This window comes from Populus trichocarpa, chromosome 17, assembly GCF_000002775.5.
Source record: "Populus trichocarpa isolate Nisqually-1 chromosome 17, P.trichocarpa_v4.1, whole genome shotgun sequence".
Lineage (NCBI taxonomy): Eukaryota > Viridiplantae > Streptophyta > Magnoliopsida > Malpighiales > Salicaceae > Populus > Populus trichocarpa.
This window is the reverse complement of record NC_037301.2, coordinates 8,002,231-8,013,631: the sequence shown is the minus strand read 5'-3', so window position 1 is coordinate 8,013,631 and position 11,401 is coordinate 8,002,231. Positions and strand designations below refer to the sequence as shown.

The 11,401-nt window shown below is 26.7% G+C and overlaps 1 protein-coding gene across 1 annotated transcript; it reads right to left on the bottom strand.

Annotated features, from left to right (window-relative positions):
- Positions 1 to 3,779: 3,779 nt before the first annotated feature.
- Positions 3,780 to 5,887, bottom strand: LOC7495928 (photosystem I assembly factor PSA3, chloroplastic). The gene is made up of 3 exons (XM_002323771.4): positions 5,450 to 5,887; positions 5,081 to 5,245; positions 3,780 to 4,196 (listed from the first exon to the last, which is right to left on the bottom strand). Exons 1-3 carry the CDS (start codon positions 5,837 to 5,839, stop codon positions 3,876 to 3,878), a joined length of 876 nt encoding a protein of 291 aa, XP_002323807.3. The 5' UTR covers positions 5,840 to 5,887; the 3' UTR covers positions 3,780 to 3,875.
- Between the last annotated feature and the right edge of the window lie 5,514 nt (positions 5,888 to 11,401).

Genomic DNA, 11,401 nt, shown 5'->3' with positions numbered 1-11,401 from the left:
GATCTTACATTAAGAAGAATTTAAAAAAACTTAATGAATCATAAATTAATTTAATTTATATAAAGATATGTTAAATTATTAGGTGGAAAATATTTTTAATGTTATCCGAGAGAAAATATTGAATAGCTAAGGGATCTTTTCTTTTCATTAATAGGAAGATTTAGAATTTTATGACAATGAATAATAAATTGTATGGAATTAGTTAGGTGAAATCAAAAGATCTAAATTTATTTTCATTATTTATACAACTTTAAGTTTTATTCTCTTTAATTTTAATTTACTTTTGTGAAACACTTTACTTTAATTTAGGTGGTAAATTCTATAAAATTCTGGTTGTATATCTAAATAGTAAATAATTTGATAAATTCAATACTCAATAGTATAATTAGTCTTTGTGAGTTTGACATTTATTTTCTTCAAAAACTTGACTATTTATTGTGATTTTGTTCACTTGCAAATATTATCACACCATCAAGCTTATACATAATTATCCAGAAAATAATCAATAATATCATCATAAAAAGTTTTAATATTCTTAAAAATATATCATTTTTTTTATTAGCAACATGTTTTTTTGAATAAAAGGCAATGACAATTAAAATAAGGGATTTTAAAATTGTCAATCATTTGAAATAATTAAGAAAAACATATTTCTTCAATCTAAATCTAATTTTCTATTATTTTAACGAAAGCATACATTTTAATCAAAAGCAATACCTTTTTAAATAAAAACTTATCATCATCTCAAAAGCAAGTTTTAATAAAACAAAAATTAAAATAATGTCTCAATATTTTGTAAGTAATTGAAAGCAAAAGAAATAATAATCAATTTGATAAAATCATGTCAAAATCTATTAAAAAATAACAAAAATAAGAATTTTATTTTCATGGAATATTCATGATTTTGTTTTTGCATATTAAGTAAATAATAATATAAAAATATATATTAACATCCATAGGAACCTATAATATTTTTTAAGAACTATGGTAAAATTGAATAATAATTTAATTATCATATTAAGTATTTTATTTATAGTGCATTTCCATCAAAAACATTGTAACAATTTGAAACAAAACCATAGAAAGAGATAAGACGCATGATCCAAAGAGACAGAGCTCACATGCCTAGCCTAATAATAAAAAAAGTATGTCCTGGTTCTTCAATCATTTGATAACCAAAGTTATTTTTTGATAAATGATAACTAAGGGTGGAACTCAATATAATTTGATCAATTCTTTCTTTCTTTCTTTCTTTATCGTTAAGGTGGAGAGTTGAACTAAGAAATCTCTCTCTCTTTTTTTTTTTTATCATCAATCAAATCAATGTTCGCGACCAAGGATTCAATTTTATCAGCAATTCAATTAACTTTCACTTTTTTTTTTCTTATCAATGAATAAAATCTCTTTACTTGTATGACTTAAATGTCTTGTATTTCTTGAAAAAGTAATTTGATTGATAAAATTTAGTAGGATACTTATGGGATCGATAAGATTGATATTAAAAATTTTCTACTTATAACGTATTGATTGGACCACATAAGTAGGACCACCACCCCGCAACATGTTACCGCTGGAAGTAGAACCTTGTATTTCTTCTTGCAAATCTCCTAATTATTCCAGAACATCTATAAATAGATTCTTTAAACATAAATAATTCAATTTAGATGTAGGATACCCATTTAGAAGTTTTTGCAACTCAATCATGTATTATGTAATAATAAAAAATTGGACATTTTTAAACTTTGTCTGTAACTCAGTATAGGCTCGGGAAACAAAGATAAGATGTGTACAAATGAGATATCCTATAACAAGAAGATGGAAAAGGATTGAATAAAGAAACTCCTAAAGATTAGGCGATCTCAGATGTATCGATATCAATGGCGGCTCATTATTTTGATGAATCATCTCTTCATATTGAAAAATATTATGTAAACACTTACTCAAAATCTTACTTATCAAATTCCATTGTGTTTTTCATATTATTTTTTTCTGAAGAATTCACCATAATATATACGATTCATGCATAATATCATGACAAGTTGATACAATTTTATTTTTTTTGCTCTTACTTAGTATCAGTAATAGGTGGCCTGAAAAAGTATATAAAAATATCAAATTTAAATATTTGTACCATGTCAAAGTAATGAGGCATATAATATATGTTAGGAATATATTCCATTTAGAGAGAGTTGTCGTTGAAAGGTTATATACATATGCACATTTTCAATGCATTTCTTTAGACAAGACTCTATTCTTTCTTTTTTTTCGGATGGTAAATATTTCTAAGAACATGGAGAGTGAATCAAACCCATATTTGAATTGAAATTGAGATATTGATGCAAGTTCTTCCCTTCTAAATCAAATATATTAATATCCAAAAGAGATTGACAATAAGTTCTTTTAAAATTGAATATTTATCCCTTTATTAGAGGTGTTCTAGACTGCAATAAAATAAATAGCTCTACAAACGAATGAATCATGTCGAATTGAAAAATGAAAAGATTTGTACAAGCTTTCATTACCACTTTGTGAAAAATCGTTACATATGAATATGTTAGATATATGTGACTTAATTGGTAAAATAGTATATCTTTCCAAAAAAATATTTTTTTTACCGTCACATAAAAAATATATTTTATTGTAAATGAACATGATATTGATATTGAGGAATTGTCTATATGAAAAATCTTAATTCTTGATACAAGTAATATAATATTTTGTTACAATAGAAATAGAAATGATATAGATTATTCAATAATCAAATCAATTTGCTTTATAAAAATAAAATATCAATGAACTTTTATGATATGATTTCACGGAATTCAACCAATCCTCTTGATCATAGGATATCATTGAGAAAGAAGAATTCCTATCATCAAAAGATTTCCTACAATTAGACAAAGAGAGATGAAACATGGACAAAAAAATAAAAAAAAACTTGGACAAAAAAAAAGTGACTTGGACAAATAATATCAAGCCAATTAATAGCTAGTATTGATTAATACTTAATGGATTGAAGAATACTTGAAAAAGAAAACGACTCTTCTGCTTATAAATTCCTTGGAGTTTTAATATTTTTCAATTGTTAAAATCAATTCTAGTTTTGCAAAATAAGAATCAATTTAATAACAAAATATTTTTTTAACATCACAAATACGAAGTTGCCACCCGAAATACATTTTCAAGCTTTAACCCGCGTGGATAGATATAATATAAGAGGATAAAATTAAAAGAAAAAGGTGTAGTGTTACAGTTGTTCAAAGGATTGGAACAAAAAAGAGGATTGGAGAAAAAAAAGAGGGGCCAAAACAGGCGCATTGCTTTGACACACTATACCAGTGTAGAGGAACAATAAAAGAAACAGTAATTATAGCGTAATGTAATGTACTAAGGGTTGCACCTGTAACCTGCTGCTAAACATTTGTGAACGATATTCAATAAACTAATGAGAACAGTTTTACCCTACTGTTTCAAGCAGAAGCATCTTTGTTCAATGGCTTCTATTGGTAGCGGAGTACTTGATTTTACTGATTCAATACACAAATAAAGAGTAGTCAAGCATTGCTCCGTAAAAGGAAATGAACCTTTAAGATTAAACGGAAATAGCTCAAGTAAGAGTTGGATAGATGTCAGATAAGAGTCAATTTTGTTACATAAATTCGTAAAACGAAAAGGAGTTCAAAGAAGGAAAGAGGATGGATTTTCAAGTGCTTAGTAGACCACAAAAAAATGAAGTTCGGGAGACCTTTATCTTTGTTTTTATGGAGTGATGCGGCATGTAGCATAAGAATGAAAATCCCAGCAGCTTTATCTGGAATACGATTATTATATACTCAACCAAAAGTCACAGCAATGATAACAGTAACATTTCCTATTCAAATTTCTGAGTTTTGTTTAAGGAATTGAAGGTCTTTCATTTGCAACTTAACAGCTTCTTTTGGCAAGGGCTTTGGCTCTTGAATATTGACCTCGTCACTGCCATCAGCCACTTTTCTTGCCTTCTCTGCAACAATTCTTTGTATTTCACGCTGCTCGACTGATTGAAAAACTGAACTCAGCATGACATTCAGCAGTCTCTTGTCTTCTTCTTCAATAATATCCTTCCCATAACAGCAGATGTAAATTGCCTCAAGTGCCTTCTCAACCCGTACCTCCATGGGGATAGCAGTGGCTGCAGTCTTTGTTTTTGCTCGTTTCTGCAGTTTGCATACCATCATTGTGAGAAAAATAGTATTTGATAACAGTTTAAAGTATTGGATGCGAATCCATACGTTAAGTAATCCCATTGATGGATACTAAATACACAGAACGACGAAAAAAGTACTGAAGCATTTTCCTTAAATGTTTTTGTTTGTTCAACCTCTAAGCTATATTATACGCAAAATTTACCATTAGGACAGCTTAGATGTCCATCACACTTAAGCGAGAATCCACGTACTTATTTCGGAATAGCAGGCCATATAGCATTACAGTTTTAACTGTTCAACTGAAATGCTTGCTAAACACAAAACAGTCAAGGTTATGATCACGGTAACATTGACTCAATAATGTCCACACAAGTTCCATTAATTTAGCTGTCGAGCAAGGATTTCTTAGTATATATCACTTCCAACTATGCAGCATCTTAAAAGCTCATTACCTTAGTGAAATATTAAGGCAACCCTCTTAAACACAATTTATCTGTTATCTGTTACTAGGTGTGTTAAATTTCACCTTAAGGACTCAAGTAACAGCTCGTGCCTGGGAAAGGATGAAATTAGTAGCTTTTAAACATGGAAACCAGTATTCACTTATTTGGAATCTCTTTTAGCACTTATATATGCTTACAAGCATAACAATTTCGAAAACCTCAGTCATCAAACAATCTCGTAAGGCATGACATATAGTAGTAGTTTTGCACTCAACGCAGTTACAGATATTTAGCTTTGAACTACCACTTGACTAGATAAGATGCAACTTGCATTTCCAGAATGATAAAAACCAAAGCCAAATCGTAACCACTTTGATTTCTTAGAAGTTTGACAAATTATTAAGGAGAGAAATACAATAATAATAGTGTAATAAAAAGCTTAATTCCCACCTCTTTTGTGTCGTTTATTAAAGCCATGAAAGTCTCCTCTTCGAACTCAATATCATTTGATAGCCGAAGCCTCGCTACTCCCTCCAAAATCTCTTCGGATTTGAGAAAACCGGCACCAACAGCAGCTAGCCAACAGCAAAGTAGAACATACAAAGGATCCCCTGCCTACACAGAAACAAAACCTCAACTAATTCCAAACATAGAATTACGATAATAAGAGAAACAAAACTCAATTCTTGTGGGACTGAACTTGATACAAATATCGACCCAAGGCCAGCACAACTTTTTTAAAAGCACAACCCATGGCGACCACAGAAACAGAAAAGAAAAGGCAAGATGACTATAAGTTACTAATAAGAAATAGATTACCCGGCCACGTCTGTCCTGGAATTCATAGAAAGCTCTAGAATCAGTAATAGTGCACTTTTTGCCCACTCTCCTTCTAAACTCTGCAAAATCTATAATATCACCTCCAACTCCACCTTCATCACTAAGAATCCTAGCTACAAGGCCGACAACAGGGAGAGAGCCAAGCACTTTGTTGGCAAAACTAGAGATAGAATTTGGATTCTCCATGTACGCTGTGACTGATAAGACCCCATTCGAGTTCTGCACTTTTTGTCTGCTGGGTCTTTTACAATTGGGGTAGATTTGGTTGAAATGTTGCAGGAATTGTGGAATGGGCTTGCCCCAAGGAAGGATTTGAACGTGTAGACATGATGATGATGATGATGAACCAGATGTTGTTACAATCACCATGGCTGTTGAATGGGGCAGTTAATAATAGCCACAACTTTATATCTGTTTTTTCTTTCCACGTTTATACATTTGATGTTTATCATGTTTTTTAAAAATTATTTTAATACATGATGTAAATAATAATTTTTTAAAAAAATAAAAAATATATTATTTTAATATATAAAATTTAATAAAAATCATATTTATAATAAAAAAAATATTATTATTTTTTCTCATTTATGTATCTTTTTATAATAATATTATTTTATTAAAGTATAGTTTATTTAACAAAAGCTAATACTAATTAAAAAGTGTTCGTAAAATTATAATGACTTGAACTAAAAATAATTTTTTTAATAAAAAACTCTCTTTATTTATATTTTTATTTTAATAAAAAAATATTAATTTTATTAACAGTATGGTTTTTCAAATAAAAAATTATTATGATATTAAAATCAAGTTTAAATAAAATAAATCAAAACAATCATGATTCACTATTTTTACATATCTATATTAATAAATATAAGAGTAATAAATCTAGAACAATTATTTAACCATAATTTTAATAAATTTTTACATATTTATATTAACAAAAAAAATTTAAACAATTCTTCATAATAAGTTAATATATAATTAATTATAAAGTAATTATTAATATTGCTATAAAAAACTCTATTTTTAAATTATAATATAATTGGATAATTATTTAAATATAATTTTAATAAATTTTATTTAAAATTTTTTTAACAAAAGACTAGGTATGCCTTGGCATTTGAGGGCAGCCCGCAGGCTTTTTTTTTTTTTAAAAAAATGAATTAGATAATATGCGTTCAATCTAGTTAGACTACACATTAATAATAACTAAAATTGATCAGTTTTTTATCGTGAATTCTACTGTGTTTTTTTTTTTGTGTTTTTTGTTTTTTTAAGTTATTTTTTTAATTAATAATTTTTTGTTTAATTTTTTTTTGTTGTAAAAGTTAAATTTTTTTCTATTTAGCTATCAAATTTTCATGACACGAATTTCGGGTTTGACGGGTTAACCCGGATTTTTTTCTGGTTTTTCTTTTTAATTATTTTTTTCATTTAATTTATTTTGTTAATGTTAATTTTTTTCTATTTAGTTATCAAACTTTCATGACACGGATTCCGAGTTTGACAGGTTAACCCAGCTAATTCTGGGTTAACCGGTAATTGTTTTTTCCTATTAAGTTATCAAACTTTCATGACACGAATTTCAGGTTTGACGAGTTAACCCAATTAATTCAGATTTATTTTCTTTTTCTTCATGTAGGCTTTTTTTTCTTTGTTTTTTTTTTCTTGTAAATTAATCCTTTTTTTAGTATTTTTTTTTTGTTTTTGCCTTTTGCTTTTTTTGTTTTTAATTAATTTTTTTAAATTTAGTTTGTTAATGTTAAATTTTTTTCTGTTTAGTTATCAAACTTTCATAACACGAATCCCAGGTTTGACGGGTTAACCCAGTTAATTCAGATTTTTTTTCTTTTTCTTCATTAGTTTTTTTCTTTTTAATTAATCTTTTTTTGTTTCATTTATTTCATTAATATTAATTTTTTTCTATTTAGTTATCACACTCTCATGACACGAATCTCAGGTTTGACGGGTTAACCTGATTTGATGGGTTAACCCAGTTGATTTAGTTTTTTTTTTTCATTAGTTTTTTTCTTTCAATTTCATCTTTTAATATTATAATTAACCCACTGTGAAAAGGTTGGGTAGTTTTTTTTTTGTTTTTTTTTTTTTTGCTTTTTTCTTTGTTTTTTTAATGAATATTTTTTTTATTTAATTTAGTTTATTAATGTTAAATTTTTTTCTATTTAGTTATCAAACTTTCATGACACAGATTCCGGGTTTGATGGGTTAACCTAGATTTTTTTTTCTGGTTTTTCTTTTTAATTAATTTTTTCATTTAATTTAGTTTGTTAATGTTAAATGTTTTTCTATTTAGTTATCAAACTTTCATGATACGGATCCCGGGTTTGACGGGTTAACCCAGCTAATTCTGGGTTAAACCGTATTTTTTTTCCTATTTAGTTATCAAACATTCATAACACGAATCTCAGGTTTGACTGGTTAACCTGATTTGAAAGGTTAACCCAGTTAATTCAGATTTTTTTTCTATTTCTTCATTGGTTTTTTTCTTCATGTAGGCTTTTTTTTTTATTTTTTGCTTTTTGCTTTTTTTCTTTGTTATTAATTTTTTTTAAATTTAGTTTGTTAATATTAAGTATTTGTTTTCTATTTAGTTATCAAACTTTCATGATACGGATCCCAAGTTTGACGGGTTAACTTAGTTAATTCATTTTTTTTCTTTTTCTTTATTAGTTGTTTTTCTTTCTAAAGGTTTTTTTTTCTTTGTTTTTTTCTTTTTAATTAATCTTTTTTATTTGTTTAATTTAGTTCATTAATGTTAATTGTTTTCTATTTAGTTATCACACTCTCATGACACGAATCCCATGTTTGACGGGTTAACCTGATTTGGTGGGTTAACCCAGTTGATTTAAATTTTTTTCTTTTTCTTCATTGGTTTTTTTCTTCCAATTTCATCTTTAAATATTGTAATTAACTATAACTAAAAGGCATCAACCTTTTTCCTTCCAATTTCATGACACAAATCCCAAGTTTAACGAGTTAAACCAGTTGATTTAGATTTTTTTTCTTTTTCTTAAGTAGTTTTTTCCTTCAATTTCATCTTTTAATATCGATTTGATTAAGAATTAAACTTTATGATTTGTTTTGTTTACCGCTCATTAGATAATTGTGATCTCATGAAGAGATTTTACTGTACCCTTTCTTGTAAAGCACTATTCATTGGAATAATGCTTTGCTTTATTGTTTTTTTCTTTTCAATTAATCTCTTTTTTTTTTTTAATTTCATTCTGTAATATTAATTTTTTTTCCTTTTTAATTATCACACTTTTATAACACGACCTTGCAGCCAGACCCATATCCAAGGCTCCGGGTTTGATGTTGCAACCAAACTACTTAAATTTGGATCATGCAAGTTTAATATTATTATTAATATTATAAATATAACTTTTGGGTCAGGCGTAGCAGATATACTCAATGCTCTTAGGTATAGCTTTGCAAAAAGACCTAACACTCTTAGATCTTACTTTTTTTTTGATATTTTTTATTATTTAATTTATTTAATCATAGTTTATCTAGAATTGTAATTTATATTTGACTTAATATATTAGAAATTTAATGGGTCACATATAAAAAGAACCGTTGTTAAAAAAATTAAACTGGAATGATTAATTAAGGGTGAGTTAATTATAAATAATTTTTAAAAATTGAGGACTGGCATGTAATTAATACAAATAATTACAATTCTAAACTTAGAAAAATTAAGTAAAAGCTTGATTGAATAAATTTCTATAAATAAAATATTATGCCTTATATTTTTCAATATAAATTATACGATGTTCTGATGTGGTTAGATAGAGATACACCTCAAAAAATATATAAAAAAGTTAGCTTACAAGGCATATTAATCCCTCTCTTTTAAAAAAGTATGAAAAGATTTATGATCTAGGTTCATGTGAATTACTACTAGAAACTAGATAAATGGATGCCTTGTGATTTATAATAACCTAGCCTTAAAGAGTTGATCTAACCTTAGAAAAAAGATTTAATCTTCACTTAATCTTTGAATTATATAGATATATACACACAAACATAATTTCAACTCAAATCCAAATATAAATTAAATAAATAGTACATCCCCGAAATGGTATGCCGAAACACTTAAAAATCAAAACATATGATTCTAATTGAAAACATAGAACACCAAATGAAATGGAATTGTCAGCCTTATTCTGACTTGCTGGCGCCTGTGGTACACGTGCCAGTAATTCTTCCCCAACTCGTCTAATCTAGTCTCTAATTTGGTAAAAAAGAGGGTTAGACATTTGTTTAAGTTTAAATTTGATCTCTTAAGTTTTAATTGTTTTAAATTCATAACATTGAATTTTATTGTGCCTAATCAATCATTAACCGAGTGTCAACAAAAATTTCAACATCTCAAGTGCCTTATATCAAGCTAAACAAAATAAATTATCAGGCTTAAAATCCAATCAACTTACTGTGAAGTGAAATAATATTAAAAGTAACAAAAAAGTTGGGAGTGAAATTAAAAAAAGAAAGAAAAAAAAAAGGAGAGGAAGGTGCTTCCTTGTTCAAATGTACACAAGTACCAGTTTTTCACCCTGAGTATTTGTAATGTTTTTATTAATTTGTGAAATGTTAATTCAAATTAATAACTCAATTTTTTTTCCAAAATGAATGTAGATATGGGAGTAAATATGTTATTAAATGTATTTTATTTTCAAAAATAAATTCTTAAAGTATATCGTTTGAGAAAGAAAAACTCTTTAACTCAAATAATCATTGGGAATAAACTAACAATTCATTATGGATAATGGCAAAAACTTGATATACAAGGCAAATTCTTGTTTATATATCAATTAATAATAATGTTTTTAATTAATTTATTTGAATTACAATATCTTTCAAATATATAAAATATTAAAAATATCAATATTAAACAAATAATTAAAGCTATTAAATATCACATTTTTCTTCTTCTTTTATTTTTCATTTTTCATTACGAAGTTTTTTTGTTCTAATCACAGTAACTTGTTTTCTTTGTTAAGTAATTAATTTTGACCTACACCTCAACAATAATAAATTTCTGTTTATATATCAATCAATAATGTTCATAATTAATTTATATGAAAATTAAAACATGATAATATCTTCCAAACATAGAAAATATTAAAAAAAACTCAATATTAAACAAATAATTAAAGCTGTTAAATATCACATCTTTTTTCTTCTTTGCTTTTCATTTTTCATTACAGAGTTTTTTTTTCTAATCATGGTAACCTTTTTTTTTTGTTAAGTAATTAATTTTTACCTACACCTAGACAATAATAATTTTATGTTTATATATCAATTGATAATGTTCTTAATTGATTTATATGAAAATTCCAAATATGACAATATCTTCCAAACAAAGAAATTTTATTTTAGAGTTGTCAGATCTCAAAAATAAACATTGGAATACATACATACATATATACATACATGTATATATGCACACTTTGTTAAATAATCCAAAGAAAATAAAAAGAGGAGGTTAGAGTTTCATTATTACTATATAACATAATAAATTAATGAAAAAATATTAACTTAACCTAAATATAAAGAGGATATATATATAGATTAAAACAAAAGAAACTGAGAGATTATTATACTCTTAATAAATAATAAAACAAAATAACCCTATATTTTTTAACATCTTCCATCAAACTTACGATGTGGCAGTTATAAGTATCAAGAGTTTGCCAAGTAGAAAATGAAAGTGGAAAATAGAATGCGATTTGGTAAAGAAATCTGCAATCTGCAAAGAAGAAAAAACAAAAGGCAAAGTAATGGTGTCATGTTTGAGATGATGGCGAGTAAGATAATAATCGATCTCAATGTACTTAGTTTGTTCATGAAAAATTGAGTTATGAGCAATCTAAATAAAACTCTGGTTGTCACAATACATAGGAGTGA